We start from the raw sequence: 22,832 nt of genomic DNA on the forward strand, positions 1-22,832 counted from the left end.
TTTTGTTGCTGGGCACGAGTGCTTGGCATGGTGCAACAGTTAGTCCGAGCATAGCAGTTGGATTGAGATGATGCTCTTGTCAGCATGGGTCGCACGTGCTTGCTAACTGTGTTCACGTGAGACATGCCCTTTCGTAAGAAAGAATTCACTGTAATTATTCACACTGCATTATTTATGTGATAGTGAGTGGGAATAAGTTGAGTTGAGTTCAGACAATGTGGTTACTGACATTGCTCGGATGTATTTGCTGATTTTCTTTTGTTATTCGTACCGCATTTTGTTTGCTTTGAGAATTGTAAAATGATCAGTGTTGTACGGTGACATGCACAATAGCACTAAAGCCAAGTATCTTAAAAAATGTTTGAAATTATTAATAATTGTGGTAATAAACCATGCTATTGATGATTTGCTAACAATCACTGTTCTTAATCGAACTCATCTTAATTGACTAACTCAAACCGTCAGAAATTGAAATAAACATTTTGTAACTTCTTCGAGTGGAGAGAGGCAGCATTATCGTAATGTCACACACCCTCGTCGAGGAAGGTGGCTTTGAATCTGAAAAAGGACAGGGTTACTTATGTTGGGAAATGAATTTTCCTTTAAATAATTTTTCATTCTCACAGAACTTAGAATTATGTAAAAGATAGTCTACTCCACCCAAAAACAAATAAATATTCTTAAATTGTGCAATGTGGACAACATGGTCTTGTATAGTATGTATTTACAGAATGAGCAATACAAACCTCAGCACTTTATCTGTAAACCTCACCGTGAAACTCAGCACCACTCTTGCAGCACCCACTACTGGAGTTTGTTGAGCATATGTGTAATCTAAAAATGCACTTCTTTGCATCTTCTCTGTTTACTATCAATTTTATGTGTAAGGATCACAGGCAGATGAGCAGTATTCGGGTATTGGTGGAAGGAAGGTTTTATAAGGCATTTCACTTCTGGGTGGCCCATACATCCTGAGGATTCATCCAGTGAATCTCATTCTGACATCTGCCTTACCTGCAGTTAGTTTTGTGTGGTCATTTCACTTGAAATTCCTCCATCCGCATTCTCTTAGGTATTTAATGGGTGTAATTGCTCTGTAATCATGCAGTCATACAATAATGGATCTATCTGTCTGTTTAGATACAGTACATTACTTTATTTTTTGTTGAGGGTCAACTGCAAAATCTTGAACTGAAGGTCGATGGGCATATGCCGGTTTTCATTTTGTACTGGTGGGTTTGGGACGGAGGAGGGGGGGGGGGCAGGCGGGAGCAAAGATATAAAATAAATACAGCATGGATTCACAATGCTTGCAATTTAAAATGCCTCACTTGAAAATGATATCACTCATGTGGCCACCATTTTCCTTCACAAACATTTCAAGTTGAGGAAGAACCAGTTACTTAATTTACCGTACAGACTAATGAACCTGGCAAGAGAAGATTTGGCATCAAGTTAATGAGAAGTCTGTCCAAAAACTTACAAGCAGAGGTGTGTGACAGTAGAGTCTCTGGTGGACAGTATTAAAGATAACCTAATAGATTAAATCTGTAAATAATGTTCTGTGTAGTCACTAATCAACTGTATTGAGGATTTTTCGGTAGAGAGGATGGAGCACATGGTTGTGGATATAGATTTGTCCACAGATATAGATGTAACTTGAGGTATGCCCCATCAAAATCTTTTAGGATCCTTACTATCCATATTGTGTATAAATGACCTTGCAGACAAAATTAATAGCCTCGCACTTGTTGCAGGCGATATAGTTATCTATCTGAAAAATAGGCGCAGACATATTCAGTCATATCTTGATAAGGTTTCAAATTGGAGCTAAGATTTGCATCTTGCTTTAAATGTTCAGAAATGTAAAACTGTGCAGTTCATAACTTGCAAAAACATAGTATACTGCAACTAAAATACCAGCAAGTCACGATTTCAGTCAGTAAACTTGTTCGAATACCTAGATGTAACAGTTTGTAGGCATATCAAATGGAACTCCACTTAAAATGGCGCAGTGATCAGCTTAAAAAGACTGCTGATGGACAAAGCTTCTGGATATTGTGTAACTGGTTGTGGACCCAGAGAACAATAAGGTTCCTGAAATATGGGTAACCAGTAGCCCAGCCAATCTCGTACTATGTGGAGGGGTCAGCCCGTCGTGAGTACCACCTTCCGGTTTCTTCACCCAATGCAGTCTCCAAGGTCGCCTCTCAGCACCTGTCGTCCTGCACCGGCCCATCTCATCTGTTCTAATTTGTGTACAGGTTGATTGGAGAAAGCGTCTCATATTTTTACAGGGGGCACTGCTAGTCAAAACAGCAAAAATTTTGCCATCAACATGACTGCAACACACACAGATCATATGAAACCCATGTCACACTTCTGTTACATGACATTCTGAAAGCTTTGGATCAAGGCAGGCAGGTAATGCAGTATCTCTTAATTTCTGAAAAGCATTTGACTCAGTACCACATCTACTTTTATTGTCAAAAGTACGATTATATACGATATCAAGTGAAATTTGTGACTGGATTGAAGACTTTTGGTACATAGGATGCAGGTTATTATCTTGGTTGTAGAGTCATCGTCAGATGTAGAAATAACTTTGGGTGTGCTCCAGGGTGGTGTGTGGGGACCGTTACTGTTCATGTTGCACATTTGCAGTTCTCTATAATGGAGTGCTACATGAAATACACTGAATAAACATCAGTCAGATCTTGATAAGATGTCAAAGTACTGCAAAGGTTGGCAACTTGCTTTAAAGATGATGGCTTTGAAGATGGCATAGTGGAATGCTGAAACTGGTTGTTGTCAAAATAAAAAAAATCATCATCTTAGTTACACAGCTGTTGGAGTATTTCATTGATATTGACAATTGCTTAACAAGCTGATGTCCCCTATCCATGGGGGACCAATAGAGACTTGCTTTAAATGTTCAAAAATGTAAAGTTATACACTTCGTATAGTGAAAAAAATGTAATATCCTACAACTATTATGTCAGTGAGTCACTATTGGAATTGGCCAACTCATACAAATACCTGGGTGTGACACTCTGTAGGGATATGAAATGAAATAATCACATAGGATCAGTCGTGGGTGAAACAGGAAGTAGATTTCGGTTTATTGGTAGAATACTGGGGAAGTGCAGTTAGTCTACAAAGGAGACTGCTTACAAATCACTCGTACAACCAGTTCTGGAATATTGCTGATGTGTGTGAAACCCTTACCAATAGGACTAAATGGGGATGTTGAATATATATGCAGAAGGGCAACACGAATGGTCACAGGTTTGTTTGACCTGTGGGATCGAGTCACAGAGCTACTGAAGGAACTGAACTGGCAGACCCTTGAAGATAGACGTAAAATACCCAAGAAAGTCTACTAACGAAGTTTCAAGAACTGGTTTTAAACAATGATCTTAGCAATGTGCTACAACCCCGTATGTATTGCTCACACAGGGCTTGTGAGGATAAGATTAGAACAATTACAGTCTGCACAGAAACATTCAAATTATAATTATTCCTGTGCTTCATACGTAAGTGGAACAGAAAGAAACCCTGATTACTGTTATTATGGAACATACCCTCTGCCACGCACTTCGCAGTGGTTTGCAGAATATAGTTGTATATGTAGATTAATCGAGTTACACCCCAGGCTGTTGTACGACAGGCACCTGTACTTCCAACATTCCTTGTGGTTTCCATTTGTTCTCACACACCCTTCAGCTCTCCTCCTCACAGAGTCACAAATTTGTGTAGACACATGCTCAGATTTGGTGTTACACATGTGCACATTGTTGATGGCTGCAGAATACACCAATATCTTTAACACTTTGAAGAAGAGCAACGTAGCTTGTACATCGCATAGAATTTGCTTTAAAAAGACGAGCAACATAGGATCTCCGCTGGCTGTTTCTCAGCTCTGTTAATATATTCCAAAATTTGTGTTGCATCTGTCGGGTGTATAAAGGTACCTTATGATGCCTGTACTATAATGGAAAAAAACATAGATGGCAGCACCTGTCACTTGTATCGGCTGGAGAGGAATTCAGACATTGTGTATCACTTGCTTTGCAGCTTTTACGTTCATCGTGTCGCAACGCGCCATGTCTCATGATATTACATGTATTGAAAAATGCATCAATTGTAGTCTGCTAAAAGCTTTGTATTTATTTTCAAAATGATCTTATAGTACACTACTGGAAAACGGAAAAGGGCTAGCTAACAATCCAGTTGTCCAAAAGCTGGTAGCAACATTAGGAATAACAGAAAAATCTGTATTTTGCATTGTAATAAAAACAATGCAGTGACCAGCTAATGGGCTGCTACCCTTTTGAGATGAAGTAAATAAAGTGGTGGAATAAAGCTTTTTTCACATTTTCATGATAACAATTGTAACTTCATTTGCCTATTAGTAGACATCATCTTGAATTCATTACTAAATTGAAGTGGCTTTGATACACAAAGGAGGCTTTCCCACAAGGTAGTTCACTTGTAAACAGACTCAATGGAAGATATTTTCCTATACCGAAGCTGGTTACAGAAATGTCACAGAGGCCCCAGAGAAGATGTTACGTTTGTGCAGAATGAATCAAGGCATGATCTGGAAAAGTGACAAGAAAATGTACCAGGTTCTATTGTGAAGTACGTGAGGTAGGACTTTGCTTTCCAAAATCCTTCAAAAGTTTTCATGCTAAGCAGTTTTCAATAAAAACTATATTTTCAAAAAGATTTATTTTTAGTACCACCAGTTTCTAATTCTGTCTGCAATAAGGAAAGAAAAGATGAAAAAAATGTTTTGTTTTATTAAAACAGCACATTATTTTTATTTCAGTATAAAAAATGGTCACTGTGTAGGTCTTGTGTTTCTTTGCAGTATCTCAGAGAAAAGATCTTATTTCAAATGCAATAACCTGACATAATTTTTTCGCAGTAGAATCTACTAAACAAAATTCTAAAAAGTGTTTGAAAAAGCACAGTACGAGTTTGTTGAATGACGCCAAAGGTGTCCAGTCCTCAAAATGTTAAATGTCCGCACAGCTGGAAATTCAAAGGATTGAAGGCAGTTGAACCTCTACCAATCTGTTGCTTACCAAATGTCGACGATAGGTACTTTTGCACGTGGCATTGAATGTGCAGCGGTGTCCTGTAGTGCTTAAATCCTGTCCGTCATCTTTTGGTGAGAATGCTGTGGGTAATTTATTATTGCAGTTTGGCGATAAAGGGCAGCTGTTAATATGTCTGGCAAAGTATGATAAATGAATCGTACAACAATGCCGAAGGTGTGAGTTTGACGTTAAACAAACTGTACTACTCAGTGTGCATGGGTGTACAGATGTGATACTGCTAGTTACATAAGCCCAGCCACCACGGCAAGGTCATATCATATTGGACGGTAAAAATTGGTTTTTAATTTTCCTGAGGCCAAAAACCTAATAAAAAGCATCACTCAGATCAGTTTTTAACTCTCCTGAGGCTAAAACCGCAATCAAAATCAAATCTGATTATTAATTTCCGTGTGACTTTAACAAAACGTGTTCCATATGCTGTCCCCTGTTTTCTGTAACAAGTTGAAATCGAAAAACGGCATGTTCCGTAACTGATCGAAGTGTTTCCAGGGTCACGTTCAGAATGTGTTGCGCAATGCGTGCCTTCAATGCAACTAAGTCTTCAATCAGAACATTGAACACAACATCTTTCGGATAGCTCCACAGCCAGAAGTCACACGGATTAAGATCAGGTGATTGGAATGGCCAGGCTGTAGGGAAATGATGGCTGATAATTCTAGCATTTCTGAAATGGCGCTTGAGCAGCAGCTTAACTGGATTTGCAATGTGCGGAGGTGAACCGTCTTGCTTAAAATGATCCCATCCACACATCCATGCTGTTGGAGAGCTGGAATGACGTGGTTGTGCGAAAGACACTCGTAGCATTTACCAGTGACGGTACAGGTAACAGGACCGGAAGCACGTCTCTTCGAAATAATATGGCCCTATGATAAATGATGCCGTAAACCCGCACCACACAGTGACCTTTTCAGGATGAAGTGGTACTGGTTGATTTGCCTATGGATTTTCTGTTGCCCATATTCTACAGTTCTGTGTATTGACATATCCTGTTAGATGAAAGGGGGCTTCGTCTGCCCACAAAATCTTTCACGGCCAATCATTGTCTACTTCCATGCGAGCAAGAAATTCTAAAGCAAAGGTCTCTCTTGCTGACAGGTCAATAGGAAGCAACTTGTGCACATGGGTAATTTTTAATGGATAGCAAAGAAGGATGTTTTGTAGGATTTTACGCACCATGCTCACAGGTATATCCAATGTTCAGGCAATTCTCTGTGCGCTACACATTTGCACATCACTACTTGTCTCCTCCTGCATTGCTGTGGCCACTGCTTCCACTGACGTCAGATTAATTCGTTTTCTCCATCTACCAGGTTTCACACCAAAAGAACCTGTCTTTTTGAATTTCCGAATAATTTTCTCCAGACCCATGGTAGTCATCGGACCAACACCTTTCTTCAAATCCTTCAGTGTCTGGAACTTCTGCAGAACAAGGTGTGCACAGTCATCACTTGTGTAATACAGCTTTACAAGCAGAGCAAAATCCTGCATTGAGACAGTCATGGCGAACATTGCAGGCGCGAAAGGAGGAAAAGCCGTGTACCTGGTGTGTTTATACCAACTTCAGTGGGTCGTGCGCATGACAGGTGTTTTCATTTACGTATTCTGATACATACAGTGCCATCTACTGATCAATTTTCACATTATTTATTTTTTCTGCCATACATTTTCCCCCTTCTCCAATAATATTGTGTTGCAATTTGACGTCATTCTGACCAACGGTGTTATGTGTGCAGTGTTTTGAAAGTTTAACTTTAATTACAATCACCCTGTATTATACTTTTCTATGTGAGTGGTACCTTATCTGTAAATAAAATGAGTGTTGAAGTGTAGCTCTTCTAATGTAGCATGAGGGTATTGTAGCCCGAGAACTCGTGCACGCTGCAAGTGGTATGGAAAGAGTGATTGCTCATGCAAGTGTGACTCCACAAGACCACTGTTACAGTTCCCTGCACATTTGACATTTGTTTCGAGATGTAAAATGCTCTTCCAATAACTTACATCGATAATGACATATCCACTATGTGGGTGTTCGTCATTTTTGAGTGAAGTTGAAAGGCGTACCCACTTTGATGAGTTTAGAATTTTGCTACTTAGCTTATTCTTTTACTAATCTCATTCACTTTTCTCCAGGATATCAAATTTTCAATGAGTTTCATCAGTACAAAGAAATTGTACTACTTCATCTGGGAGACTCTATGTACAAGTTATAAAGATAGTTTCACTTTAACTCGTGTGTCTTTTGAAACAACTCTTTAACAGTGAAGTATAACATGTCTCTTCATTGCAATTCAGTTTCCAAGACTTTCTGCCTTTGTTTTACAACAATTAAAATATAATGTCTTCTCACACGCTAAGACACAACTTATCTTAAGACAACTAAAATGTCACTGTTCTGTCTCTTCCCACATTGCATGAGCAGGCCAGACAGAGATACCGTAATAATGTACATGTAGACTGAAGAGTTTAGTCATTTGCAAAGATATTCAACAAAGGTGTTTAAATTGTTCTTACATAAATTGACACGTAAACATTACAAAAGGTAGCATCGACATGTATCCGGTTGACTTTACTAAAATGGGCATATTTGTATATTTGTTAATGTAACTGCACAGATGTTAAATTTGTGTCTAGTGAAATGGTAGTTCACAAGCCATAAAGATTGTATAAAAATGAAAGTTTCTATTTTCTTTTTCTAAATTTTTTTATTTTTTTCACACACAAAGTTACTGGTACGCACCAGTATCAGAGATTTCATACTACATATTAGGCTCGATTACAAGGCAGGTTTCAATCTTCTGTTCGTCACAGTATCCCCTCCTGCGTATCTGGTGTATGAATTGTGTGATGTCTGTCACAATCCTTAGTCCTCGTGGTATATGGTTCCATGTTTGGGAGTTGCTGAAATAACTTGCAGAAAACTTTTTTCAGCAAGAATGTGATGCTGAGGATCTTGTGCTGCTACAGTTTAGCTGACGGTGTATTCACCAGGCGGGTGTTACGTAAATTGAACAAGATCCTTAGCATCACATTCTGTGTGAAAAAAGTTTTCTGCAAGTTATTTCGGCAACTCCCAGACATGGAACAGTATGCCACGAGGACTAAGGATCATGACAGACGTCACACAGTTAGTACACCAGATATGCGGGAGGGGATACTGTGACAAATAGAAGACTGAAACCTGTCATGTAATTGAGCCTAATACGTAGTATGAAATCTCTGATACTGGTGTGTATCAGTAACTTTGTGTGTGTGGGTGGGTGGGGGGGGTGGGGGGGGATTAAAAATTAAAAAAAAAATACAAACTTTGTAAAAAAATCTTGTGAACTACTGTTGCACTGGACACAAATTTAACATCTGTGCAGTTACATTAACAAAGATACAAATATGCCCATTTTAGTAAAGTCAACCGCATACATGTCGATGCTACCTTTTGTAATGTTTATGTGTCAATTTATGTAAGAACAATTTAAACACCTTTGTTGAATATCTTTGCAAATGACTAAACTCTTCAGTCTACATGTACATTATTACGGTATCTCTGTCTGGCCTGCTTGCGTGATGTGGGAAGAGAGAGAGCAGCCACATTTTAGTTGTCTTAAGGAGAAGTTGTGTCTTAGTGTAAGAAGACATTATATTTTAATTGTTGTAAAACAAAGGCAGAAAGTCTTGGAAACTGAATTGTAATGAGGAGACATGTTATACTTCACTGTTAAAGAGTTGTTTCAAAAGACAAACGAGTTAAAGTGAAACGATCTTTATAACTTGTACATAGAGTCTCCCAGATGAAGTAATACAATTTCTTTGTACTAATGAAACTAATTGTAAAACTGATTCCTCAGAAAAAAGGGAATGAGATCAGTAAAAGAATAAGCTAAGTAGAAATATTTTTAATTCATCAAAAGATGACAAACATCCACATAGTGGATATGTGATTATCGATGTAAGTTATTGGAAGAGCATTTTACGTCTCAAAACAAATGTGCATGGAACTGAAGCTGCCAAAGGCATTGACAATGGTCTTCTGGGATCACACTTGCATGAGCAATCACTCTCTCCATATCACTTGAAGCGTGCACGAACTCTCGGGCTAAAATGCTGTCATGCCACCTTAGAAGATCTACACTTCAAAGCTCGTATTTTATTTACAGATAAGGTACCATGGACCTTGCCGTTGGTGGGGAGGCTTGCGTGCCTCAGCGATACAGATAGCCGTACCGCAAGAGCAACCACAATGGAGGGGTATCTGTTGAGAGGCCAGACAAACGTGTGGTTCCTGAAGAGGGGCAGCAGCCTTTTCAGTAGTTGCAGGGGCAACAGTTTTGGTGATTGACTGATCTGGCCTTGTAACACTAACCAAAACAGCCTTGCTGGGCTGGTACTGTGAACGGTTGAAAGCAAGGGGAAACTACAGCCGTAATTTTTCCCGAGGGCATGCAGCATTACTGTATGGTGAAATGATGATGGCGTCCTCTTGGGTAAAATATTCCGGAGGTAAAATAGTCCCCCATTCGGATCTCCGGGTGGGGACTACTCAAGAGGACTTCATTATCATGAGAAAGAAAACTAGCGTTCTATGGATTGGAGCGTGGAATGTCAGATCCCTTAATCGGGCAGATAGGTTAGAAAATTTAAAAAGGGAAATGGATAGGTTAAAGTTAGATATAGTGGGAATTAGTGAAGTTCGGTGGTGGGAGGAACAAGACTTTTGGTCAGGTGAATACAGGGCTATAAATACAAAATCAAATAGGGGTAATGCAGGAGTAGGTTTAATAATGAATAAAAAAAATAGGAATGCGGGTAAGCTACTACAAACAGCATAGTGAACCCATTATTGTGGCCAAGATAGATACGAAGCCCATGCCTACTACAGTAGTACAAGTTTATATGCCAACTAGCTCTGCAGATGATGAAGAAATTGATGAAATGTATGATGAGATAAAAGAAATTATTCAGGTAGTGAAGGGAGACAAAAGTTTAATAGTCATGGGTGACTGGAATTCGGTAGTAGGAAAAGGGAGAGAAGGAAACGTAGTAGGTGTCTATGGATGGGGGGTAAGAAATGAAAGAGGAAGCCGCCTGGTAGAATTTTGCACAGAGCACAACTTAATCATAGCTAACACTTGGTTCAAGATTCATGAAAGAAGGTTGTATACATGGAAGAAGTCTGGAGATACTGACAGGTTTCAGATAGATTATATAATGGTAAGACAGAGATTTAGAAACCAGGTTTTAAATTGTAAGACATTTCCAGAGGCAGATGTGGACTCTGACCACAATCTATTAGTTATGAACTGTAGATTAAAACTGAAGAAACTGCAAAAAGGTGGGAATTTAAGGAGATGGGACCTGGATAAACTGACTAAACCAGAGGTTGTACAGAGTTTCAGGGAGAGCATAAGGGAACAATTGACAGGAATGGGGGAAAGAAATACAGTAGTAGAAGAATGGTTAGCTCTGAGGGATGAAGTAGTGAAGGCAGCAGAGGATCAAGTAGGTAAAAAGACGAGGGCAAGTAGAAATCCTTGGGTAACAGAAGAATTATTGAATTTAATTGATGAAAGGAGAAAATATAAAAATGCAGTAAATGAAGCAGGCAAAATGGAATACAAATGTCTCAAAAATGAGATCGACAGGAAGTGTAAAATGGCTAAGCAGGGATGGCTAGAGGACAAATGTAAGGATGTAGAGGCTGATCTCACTGGGGGTAAGATAGATGCTGCCTACAGGAAAATTAAAGAGACCTTTGGAGAAAAGAGAACCACTTGTATGAATATCAAGAGCTCAGTTGGAAACCTAGTTCTCAGCAAAGACGAGAAAGCAGAAAGGTGGAAGGAGTATATAGAGAGTCTATACAAGGGTGATGTACTTGAGGACAATATTATGGAAATGGAAGAGGATGTAGATGAAGATGAAATGGGAGATACAATACTGCATGAAGAGTTTGACAGAGCACTGAATGACCTGAGTTGAAACAAGGCCCCGGGAGTAGAGAACATTCCATTAGAACTACTGACAACCTTTGGAGTGCCAGTCCTGACAAAACTCTACCATCTGGTGAGCAAGATGTATGAGACAGGCGAAATACCCTCAGACTTCAAGAAGAATATAATAATTCCAATCCCAAAGAAAGCAGATGTTGAAAGATGTGAAAATTACCAAACTATCAGTTTAATAAGTCTCAGCTGCAAAATACTTAGGCGAATTCTTTACAGACGAATGGAAAAACTGGTAGAAGCCGACTTCGGGGAAGATCAGTTTGGATTCTGTAGAAATGTTGGAACACGTGAGGCAATACTGACCCTAAGACTTATCTTAGAAGAAAGATTAAGGAAAGGCAAACCTACTTCTCTAGCATTTGTAGACTTAGAGAAAGCTTTTGACAATGTCGACTGGAATACTCTCTTTCAAATTCTGAAGGTGGCAGGGGTAAAATACAGGGAGCAAAAGGCAATTTACAATTTGTACAGAAACCAGATGGCAGTTATGAGTCGAGGGACATGAAAGGGAAGCTGTGGTTGGGAAGGGTGTGAGACAGGGTTGTAGCCTCTCCCCGATGTTATTCAATCTGTATATTGACCAAGCAATAAAGGTAACAAAAGAAAAGTTCGGAGTAGGTATTAAAATCCACGGAGAAGAAATAAAAACTTTGAGGTTCGCCGTTTAAATTGTAATTCTGTCAAAGACAGCAAAGGACTTCCAAGAGCAGTTGAACGGAATGGACAGTGTCTTGAAAGAAGGATATAAGATGAACATCAACAGAAGCAAAACGAGGATAATGGAATGTAGTCGAATTAAGTCGGGTGATGCTGAGAGAATTAGATTAGGAAATGAGACACTTAAAGTAGTAAAGGAGTTTTGCTATTTGGGGAGCAAAATAACTGATGATGGTCGAAGTAGAGGGGATATAAAATGTGGACTGGCAATGGCAAGGAGAGCGTTTCTGAAGAACAGAAATTTGTTAACATCGAGTATAGATTTAAGTGTCAGGAAGTCATTTCTGAAAGTATTTGTATGGAGAGTAGCCATGTGTGGAAGTGAAACATGGACGATAAATAGTTTAGACAAGAAGAAAATAGAAGCTTTCGAAATGTGGTGCTACAGAAGAATGCTGAAGATTAGATGGGTAGATCACATATCTAATGAGGAGGTATTGAATAGGATTGGGGAGGAGAGAAGTTTGTGGCACAACTTGACCAGAAGAAGGGATCGGTTGGTAGGACATGTTCTGAGGCATCAAGGGATCACCAATTTAGTATTGGAGGGCACTGTGGAATGTAAAAATCATAGAGGGAGACCAAGAGATGAATACACTAAGCAGATTCAGAAGGATGTAGGCTGCGGTAGGTACTGGGAGATGAAGAAGCTTGCAGAGGATAGAGTAGCATGGAGAGCTGCATCAAACCAGTCTCAGGACTGAAGACCACAACAACAACAAGGTACCATTCACATAGAGAAGTATAATACAGGGTGATTATAATTAAAGTTAAACTTTTGAAACACTAGAAATAAGACCACTGGTCAGAATGACGTCAGATCGCAGTGGAATATTATCGGAGAAGGGGGGGAAGACATATGGAAGAAGAAAAAAAAAAATATTTACGTAAATGAAAACACCTGTCATGCGCACGACCCGTTGAAGTTGGTATACACACACTGGGTACACAGCTTGTCCTCTTTTCATGGCTGCGATGTTCACAATGACTATCTCAATGCAGGATTGTGCTCTGCTTCTAAAGCTGTATTGTTTTCCATCATTGTGTGGAACAGTAGGGCTCGTTTTTCACTAACTGCAGCAACATTGGTCTTCTACTCAGGCCTGCACAACTTGAAATGATGCATATGGAATGACTCTTGTTGGAGACAGTTGCAAGTGCCAAGTCTGACAAGAATATCATAGTCGGAGGGCCAGAAACAGAGTTGAACCCAGCCAACATAGCTTACACCACTGATTGCTGACTGCTCACCACGCAAGTAGTACAGCCTGTATCTCAACGAGTATTAGTTCATAGGTATAAGTTTATAGGACACTACTTTTTTTCCAATTTGTAGTCATTATTGTCTTGTCTCTCTCTCTCTCTCTCTCTCTCTCTGTGTGTGTGTGTGTGTGTGTGTGTGTGTGTGTGTGTGTGTGTGTGTGTGTGTGTTCCCTCCCAGTTATTTTTTATGTGTTTTGTGACCTCACAGGTTTCCTCAGCTTGCCTGAATAGCAGTGTACTTCTGGGTGGCTCAGCTGAATTCTGTCCATTTTATACCCAATATTTTGACGACTGACCCACTTGTCTTCTTCAGGTGCTGCGAATTGTGCCGCCTTGTGTAATTGCTGCCTGAGCTCCAACCACACTATGAACTGTATTTGGTCTCATGCCGCTATTCGTACCCGATTGTGAGTCGACTCTGGATGCCCACTGTGTCTTTTGACTTTCCCGAGTTTTTCAAAGTGTGCGCTGTTAGGTTAAGTTCACACTCTTGCAGCTTGTCGCAGAAATGATAGATGATAGCCAGCAAGATCTTACTGAATTGAGTGTCTAGCCCCAAACCTTGTTAAAATTAAGGTATCCGTACCCATTTATTAGTTTGTCTGACGTCTTTGTTTCAGTAGTCTCCTTAATTACATTGCCTCAGAAGCTTGGTGTTTGCACCACAATACTCGTCTGGTGATGAGTGTATTTGAGACAGTGCTTGGCAACCATCGATTTGTACAGTTGTTTTAGTCTGGTGTATCCGTGACGTTCCTCAAACCTCTCATCAACTGTTCTAATAGCTTGCACCGTGTAAGACATTTGTGTGGAATGCAGTACACACTTGGCTCTCAGAGACCTAGAGCGTCATTAACATTACAAAGAAGACTTTTTATCTTTGTTGACGATATTGAAAGACACTGAAAGCCATATTTCCGTAGGAGTCCCCAGTCACTCCAGATACTGGGCCAGTGCGAGGTAGATAAGTGATTCTTAGTTCTCTTTTTCTGTGTGTCTCAACCTCTTTCTTTTGCAATCTTGATGTTGACTGCAAAGCCTGTTGAATGAGTCTGCATCCCTTAGGGAGACTGTTCGAGGGTGTGTAATACTTTCATAAGCCACTCCTTGTCTGCTAGTGTAAAGAACTTCATAGACCAGAGTCTTCAGCATCAATTTTGTCTGTGAGGAGTGGTGACGGCTTGAGGTGCAGAGATATAAAAAAGTGTGTGCATGTTTCCTATGTACACTGTGACCCAAGGATTTTGCCCAGTTTTGTCTTAACCAACAAATCAAGGAAAGGTAGCCAGCCTCTTTTTTTTTTCTAAGCTCTGTCATAAATTGTGTATAAGGATTGATAGAGTTAAGATATTCCAAACATTCATAAAGGTTTTCCTTTCCATGCGGTCACATGATAAACATGTCGTGCATGTATCAACAGACTCATTGGTTTGAACTTTGCAGATTCCAGTGCCTTTCCTTCAAAATGTTCCACGTATGGATTTGTGACTACAGGCATAAGGGCTAACTGCTGCAACACCAACAGTATGTTAATAATAATTTGTGGCATAAAGGAAAGGAGTTGATGTCAGAATATGCCTAAAAAGTTAGGTGAAACAATTGATTACTTCCAAGGATTTACAAAGTGGGACTATTGTAAAGAGGGATACTACTTTGACTGGTTTTACTGTCAAAATATTTTGCATAAAGTGGAAACTACGACGGGGCTGAGTTCCCAGAAGTACACCATTAATTCTATGAGTGTTACTAGCAGTTTAAGCTGTCTTGTCTTTTCTGTTCACTTGACCTACACTCCTTTTTCTGTTTAGATTTTCATGTGATTTTTCTGACAAGAATTGAGAAGAGGCGATGTTGTAACCTCGTTGTGACCTTGCTATCTATGACAGTCTTTACAGCTCAGCATACAAAAACTCAGTCATGTTGAGCATAAACTGTACCTTGTTCACTTACAAACATTTGTTTCTTTTAGATCCTCTTCGAGCCATGTGTGCCAGACGCATCTCTGGTTTTCGGATGTGGGCTGTTCGAAGCACCAAAGGCATCTGCCAAAGTGGTGAAAACTCCACAGGAAACTTCAAACACTGAAGATATTTTACACCACAGCATACAAGAGAAAGCTGTCCCTTCATGGGTAAAGGCATACAAAGTGGAGACAAAGACAGTTGTCGATCCCTGCAACTTTGAGCAGAGTGATCACCGGCGCATATCAGCTGATTTCAGTGAGAGGAGACCAGATTTTGAGGAGTTTGAAGAGAGAAGTGCTGAGAATTTTTCAGGAAGGACCGGTTCAGGGTCCGTCAGGGCAGGGAATATGTGTCTGGGGCAGAAGACGGGGGACGGAACTCGTAAAGCCGATCGACTCAGGTATAAGAACTCGGTTGCAGTGCAGGAAATGAGAGAAAGAGGTGAGTCATTTGGAAAAAGTACCACCGATAATTTCCTCGATTCTGACACAGACCCGTTTGCAAAAAAATACCAATATGGTCTCAAAAGGAGCAAAGTGACAAATTCTCAGACTCGTGTTGAGATGTCGGATCGGCACTATGCTGAGCTGCAGGGAGGCACCGCTGCAGTGCCACATCAGCGTCTCGGGGATGTTGTGGAGTGTACGGGACGTCCCACACAGGATTTGCCCGACATTACGGGCGTCCAGTGTGACAGTACCGTTTCGGCGACAGTCACTGCACCTGGAGGAGAGATACAGGGTGTGGAAGAGGAGCGTGGCAGCTTTCCACCGGGTCACTGGGACCGACAGGGAGGAGTCGCTCGCTACGTCGATTCGTCCGATCGGGGTGCACTCGGAGGGGCGGGGTACGTCGCCTCGGATGTAAGCGGCCTGCGGGTACCCCAGGCTTTCGACTTTCAGAAGGAAAGAGAAAAATCTACAGGGCCACACAAAGGTTTTATTTCGTCAGACTGCAGCCTAAGTGACGGTTCTCCTCTCAGTTTGGGAAGGCGCAGACGGAAGTGGAAAAACAAACTGGTGAAAGAAAGTGACCCGGGATCAGTTCCGTGCAAAAATCTTGGAATAAATGTGAGGGAGAGAGAACTCCTCACAGTCGGCAATTCTGAAACGCGCGACAGTCCCAGTCGTTCAAAGAGGGGGAGCTCCGCGGGATCGACGCTCACGGACTTCGGAAACGCACGCACTGCGGAGGGGCTCGAAGCGTCGCGGGTCCCAGTGTCGGACCCTCTTATAAGGGCACTGTTCCACCTGCAGAACCGCCACACAGAGCTGCTGCTAAAGCTGGCGGCAGATGTGGGTGAGGTGGCTCACAAGCAGAGGAGGATGTTTGACGTCTTCCAGAAACTGCAGAGTGCCTTCTGTGGCAGTGGCACCCGGACTGCCGCCGAGGTGCCTGTGGGGAGTGGCGGGGTCCAGAGGAGGCACTGCGACAAGTGCACACAGACGAGCTGTGACGGTGGCGACCGGGTACTGACGGCTGTGACGGATGCCTGGACGCAGTCGGGCGGTACGGGAGACACGGAAGGTAGCAGTTACAGGGCAGGTCATCTGGAAAGTGGGGTCGTGGCTGTGACTGAGACCGAGAGCGGAGGCTCGCACGAAACACGTGAAGGTCTCGGTGGAGCAGTGTGTGCTGTGAGTGAAGGGACAGGACATCTGGCCGAGATTGGAACCTGCATTGGTGATAGGTATGTTTTCCTGTTGTCACTGGGTATCGCATGAATTTTAAATGTAGTCATCTTTGCATTTTGTGGTAGAGACTCCCGTACACACTTTGTCATTTGTTGTGAAGTCTCCATTCAGTTGAATACATACACCATTTTGCTCATTGTCAGTCAAGACTTCATTTGCTTTAATGTTTGGAGCACACTCTCACTGAAGCGGTGGTTTAAAATACAATGTTTCCTGGATAGAAATGTGTTTTATTTTGTCTAATTTATGTAATAATTCTTGTGCTATTTTAATTTAAAGATTTAATTTGTTATTTAACAATGTAACAAAGAACACTACTTTAATTTCACACCAATAAAGCAGGTCCTGTGTAATTAGTGTTTTAAAAAGTGTTTGAATTACTGGGAGGTACAAGGAAATATGTTTTGATTAATCATGTTATTAATCAAAATCATGCCAGCATAAAACTATATGAAATAAGCCCATTTAAATGATTTTTGAAGCAATGGTGTACAGTCCAATTCGACGATACACAGAAGTGTGAAATTTAAGATAATGGAATGAGACATTGCCGAGGCAATTAGATTGTGAAATGACACAGTAAAAGTAGTCAATGACTTTTGCTGTGTGGCCAGTAGAGTGACTGATGATGGCCAGTGCAGAGAGGATATTAAATGCAGACACAGATACTCTGAAATAGTTAAATTTGCTAACATGGAATATAAATTTTCATCAGAAAGTTTGTTCTGCAGGTGTCTGTCTGCAGTGTAGGCTCGTACAGAAGTTTGACACCGACAGTAAGCACGTCAGACTAGAGAGAACAAAAGCGTCTGAAGCGTGGTGCTGACGATAATATGAGTAGATCGTACTACGAATGAAGATGTGCTAAAGGGAATTAGTGAGAAAAGAAATTTATGGCAGAAGTTGATTAAAGGAACGGATCAATTAATAGGACACATCCTCAGGCATCTAGGAATCATCAGTTTGGTAATGGAGTACAAGTGCAAAGTAGTGAGAGACCAAGGTTTGAATACAGTAGCAGATTCAAGTGGATTAGGTTGCTTTAAGGGACGAGACAGTGTCTGTCGTCAGACTGTGATAGGTAAAAAGTGGAGACAAGAATCCTCACAAAACCTGTAATTGCTGCCAAGTAACCATGTACAGTTGTCATTCATGCTGTCTTTCTTTGGTAGTTTACTTCTTATTTGTGATTAATGTTTATCATTCTCAGGTGATTTTTGCCATAGCAATTAGTATTATTGACAATGTGTGGGGAATATTAAATCATCAGTTGCACCATGTGTCTTTAGGTATAACTATATTCTTATTTATCAAGAAGTAGATAGTTACTTGACTGAGTTTATATGTTCTGCAATAATCCTTTGTCTCCTGTTTTTTTTTTACATACCGAAAGTCTGTGGAACACGGCCACAAGACTGAGAAATGGTTGTGTGATTGTTTGTGTAAAATAAAAAATGATAAAGACAGTATATAGCTGACTAGAGATGTCTCTTGCAGGTTGGAGACAACAGAGGTCAGAGTGAGGGTAGGCTCAGGTGCCACCCGGGGAGGCAAGGACTCTGGCAAGGCAGCGAATCGTGGTGATGTGTGGAGGCTTATAGGAGCCATGCGGAGCATCGCTGCCAGGTACAACGAGTGTTGGTGTGGAGGGTGTCGTTAGTTGGTAGCACTACTGCACAAACCGTATAAACAGAATATGAGCTCGAATTGAATCATTTGTGCACGGCCATGTAATATATAGGGTTGGTGCATAAGTTTGTAGTGCTTTTCCGTGGGTCTTCGTGTATCTGCTGTGTTTATACAAAGACTTTAGTCTTATAATATATTCGCTTTGACTACTTGCAACAGTTTGCTAACACTGGGTTAACTGTCTGATTCGGCAGCTTTTGATTCATGTGTTTTTGAGGCAAAGAACTCGTTAAGTCACGTTCGGAGTGCATCCCCATCCAGAAAAGAAGATCCTTGAAGCTTGTTCGATGGAGAGCAGAAAAGGTGAAAATCTGAGGGTGCGACATCAGGTGAATAAGGTGGCTACGGAATGACTTACCAACCCAACTCCTGTATAGCGTTTTTCGTCAGTCAAGAGGAACGTGGGCGGGCATTACTGTGGCATAGCATCACTTTTCACAGTGTTCTTGGTCATCGTTCTCAGATTGCATGTGCAAGATGTCTCAGTTGTTGACAATAAATATGAGCAGTGATGGTTACATCTCAGGGAAGCAGTTTGTAGTGCAACACCATCACTGTTCCATCAGAAGCATAACGTTATCTTTTCTGGAAGCGTGCAGGTCTTCATACGGGGAGTTGCTACTTTGTTTGGGCTCAACCATTTCTCACCACCAGTGACAATATGGGATAGGACTGGTTGGTGTTGTTCACAAGCCAAATGATGACGAGCAAGCAGAGATGAACATACGGCCACCCACTGATTTTTATGATTTTGACTTAGAGCATTCGGTACCCGTACACCCAATTTTTGAACATTCCCCATTGCATCCAAATGTCACATGATGATGCTGCAGTGATCACAGTTCATCACATTTGCCATTTATCAAGTACACTGTTGTGGATCATTGTGAATTAATGCGTTTAAACAGTCTTTGTCAAACCTTGAAGGTCTTCCTGAATGTGGAGAGTTACTAATGTCAAAATGATCCTTCTTAAAATGAGAATAGCATTTTCTTCCCATGCTTTATCCAATGTCATTATCCCCATACACAGTGCAAATGTTTCTGGCTGTTTTCACTGCTATCATCCCTTGTTGAACTCAAAAGAATATGTGTGAAATATTCTGATTTCTTCATTTGGCACTCTATAAAATAGCGTCCACAGCTTCACTTATTTGGTCGAAATGACAAAATGTATGTAAACTCAGATAGCAACATTAAACTATAAATGAAAAAAAAAAAAGTCAGTCAATAAATAAAACCATAGCAACTGGAATATAAACATGCGAAACAAAAGTGCTATAAACTTACGCCTCAACCTAATAATAATAATAATAATAATAATAATAATAATAATAACTACCAATGCCAGCAGCTTTGCAAGTGTAGTATCTACAGCCAGACAACTTGCCTGGTATAATGAGAATAAATGATATACACAAACCTTCGTCATGATTTAGTCTGTGCTAATGAAAATTGTATAAAAAACCCTACAGTACTTCTTGAGAGTTATCTCCACAAACAGACAGAAAAATATGATTGGGGTCAGGGGGGGGGGGGGGGGGCTTTAATTCAATAATAGATGTATAATACTTGAGCAAGCTAGTTTCCATAGCAGATTTGGCAAACTTCAACATAGTTTTTTCTGCAGAAATTAAACAAATACTGGATGCCTCTGTGGTAGATTTAGTGAATTTTGTAAAGGCCTTGGACTGAATTAGCTATCGAGTTGTTGTGTAAGCCATAGCTGAGTGAGGGGTTAGAGGTGGCTTATGTTAGAGCCCTGTAGCACATATACAAAACCTACATCTTTCATTAATGTCAAAGAACCTACTTGGGACTTTCCAATCAAAGAGGAGTAAAATAAGGTGAGTTCATCTTTCCTAATCTGTTCTGTCATACTGGAAATGGCTGTGATGAAATTAAACTTAAAAGAAAAATGAATTTTATTCAGTAGGAAGATAATTAACAACCTGAGATTTAACAGTAGACATTGGGCACTTGGCAAACAGTTTTGAAGAACTACAGATGTCGGTATTGCATGTGAGGCAGCTGGACTGAACTAGACCTTTCCTAGACAGAAGCTATGCCTAAGAAGTGGAGAATGGTAAGAAATGTACAGTTTAGAAATACACTACTGTACACTTCCAGCGACTACATCTATGCCGGCCAGCTTGTAAATACGACTGGAGACATAATATCTGAAATGTTTCGACACATTGATCTATGCTGGCAAGCATTTGGAAGACATTCAAGTATCTTCAAGTGAAACTTGGTAGTAAAACTGAAAAAATCGTTTGTGTCCAGAATGTCCTCCCCGTGTTGACTTTCAGCTGCTAGGTCTGGAGACATCACAAATACACCATGAAGCATGGAAAGGTTGGCTGGGATCACAAGAAAAGACAAAAAGGAGGACAGAAGGCATCAGGTACATTACTGACATCAAATACATCCTGGAGATAATAGGTACTGTGAAATGGCAGTGGGTTGGCATGTTGCTATAAGAATAATAACTGATAGATGAAGACTGTGCTGGAATGGAATCCGAGAGACAGACCACAAGGAGGACCGCCAGACCTGTTGACGTTATTGGAGCCAGCTGGCTGAATATTGCCCAAGGCTGTTGAAGTTGCAGACACCAATAAGCTCAGTACACGAATACCACATCATTTAATAATAATGATGATGATAATAATAGTAATAATGGTGATATTGGTGAATAGTAATGTAAGGTATTACAACAAATGAAGTCAGCTGTGCAGTATCCATGTTCTTTCTGTTCATACAATTGAACAACTTTTGGTCCAGGGACATCTGAATTTATGTCTTGAATGAGGTATCTGACTACAGAAAAAGAAATCAATAAATAACAGGCTAAAGGCAAATGTCGGAACTGAAAGTAATTATTTATGTGCAAGTGATACAGTCATTCTGTAGCCTTCAAACGTCTGAGAATATGTCAGACGCACATGTGGCATACAGTAACACTAGTCAGATTATTTAAGTTTGTGTTTGTTGTGCGTGTGAGTGCAAAGCCAGTGTGTATTTATACTAGCTGTATGGCAAGTAATGTGTATGTACTCAGCCTCGTATACATAAACTCTGCAGTAAGGAAAAATAAGAATCAAAGGTGTATGGAAAGACATGCCATATTTAAATAAAATTTGGAAAGGAGTAGGTAGTAAAGTTTATACTGGATTATATACATCAATAGAGCAATTAATATCTTTTTGTGACCAATTGAGGCATTTAGCAACAAAAAATTTGTTTCTCATGTTTGTTCTTTATGAGGGCTGATGATTGTCAAGGTGATGTGTTTTGTAAGAATGGACCCATATTTCTTCACCCCTCATTCAGCCTGCTAGTTGGCAGAAAACCATCCTTGGATCCCAAACTGTGAATACTTTTGCTTCTGGCATGAAAACTGTGGACCTTTCCACAACAGTGAAAATACACTCCTGGAAATTGAAATAAGAACACCGTGAATTCATTGTCCCAGGAAGGGGAAACTTTATTGACACATTCCTGGGGTCAGATACATCACATGATCACACTGACAGAACCACAGGCACATAGACACAGGCAACAGAGCATGCACAATGTCGGCACTAGTACAGTGTATATCCACCTTTCGCAGCAATGCAGGCTGCTATTCTCCCATGGAGACGATCGTAGAGATGCTGGATGTAGTCCTGTGGAACGGCTTGCCATGCCATTTCCACCTGGCGCCTCAGTTGGACCAGCGTTCGTGCTGGACGTGCAGACCGCGTGAGACGACGCTTCATCCAGTCCCAAACATGCTCAATGGGGGACAGATCCGGAGATCTTGCTGGCCAGGGTAGTTGACTTAAACCTTCTAGAGCATGTTGGGTGGCACGGGATACATGCGGACATGCATTGTCCTGTTGGAACAGCAAGTTCCCTTGCCGGTCTAGGAATGGTAGAACGGTGGGTTCAATGACGGTTTGGATGTACCGTGCACTATTCAGTGTCCCCTTGACGATCACCAGTGGTGTACGGCCAGTGTAGGAGATCGCTCCCCACACCATGATGCCGGGTGTTGGCCCTGTGTGCCTCAGTCGTATGCAGTCCTGATTGTGGCGCTCACCTCCACGGCGCCAAACACGCATACGACCATCATTGGCACCAAGGCAGAAGCGACTCTCATCACTGAAGACGACACGTCTCCATTCGTCTCTCCATTCACGCCTGTCGCGACACCACTGGAGGCGGGCTGCACGATGTTGGGGCGTGAGCGGAAGACGGCCTAACGGTGTGCGGGACCGTAGCCCAGCTTCATGGAGACGGTTGCGAATGGTCCTCGTCGATACCCCAGGAGCAACAGTGTCCCTAATTTGCTGGGAAGTGGCGGTGCGGTCCCCTACGGCACTGCGTAGGATCC

The 22,832-nt window shown here is 41.1% G+C and overlaps 2 protein-coding genes across 3 annotated transcripts in view; one reads left to right on the forward strand and one right to left on the reverse strand.

Annotated features, from left to right (window-relative positions):
• The window catches only part of LOC126108485 (ankyrin-3-like), a 512,755-nt gene that overhangs the window by 298,654 nt on the left and 191,269 nt on the right, over positions 1 to 22,832 (reverse strand). The gene's annotated exons all lie outside the window — the stretch shown is intronic.
• Positions 1 to 22,832, forward strand: part of LOC126108482 (uncharacterized) — a 95,599-nt gene that overhangs the window by 5,229 nt on the left and 67,538 nt on the right. For both annotated transcript variants that reach the window (XM_049913737.1, XM_049913738.1), the window contains 2 exons: positions 15,075 to 16,759; positions 18,261 to 18,389. In XM_049913737.1, coding sequence (XP_049769694.1) covers positions 15,075 to 16,759; positions 18,261 to 18,389 — 1,814 coding nt within the window. The remainder of the gene's footprint in view (positions 1 to 15,074; positions 16,760 to 18,260; positions 18,390 to 22,832) is intronic.

Source organism: Schistocerca cancellata, chromosome 11, assembly GCF_023864275.1.
Source record: "Schistocerca cancellata isolate TAMUIC-IGC-003103 chromosome 11, iqSchCanc2.1, whole genome shotgun sequence".
Lineage (NCBI taxonomy): Eukaryota > Metazoa > Arthropoda > Insecta > Orthoptera > Acrididae > Schistocerca > Schistocerca cancellata.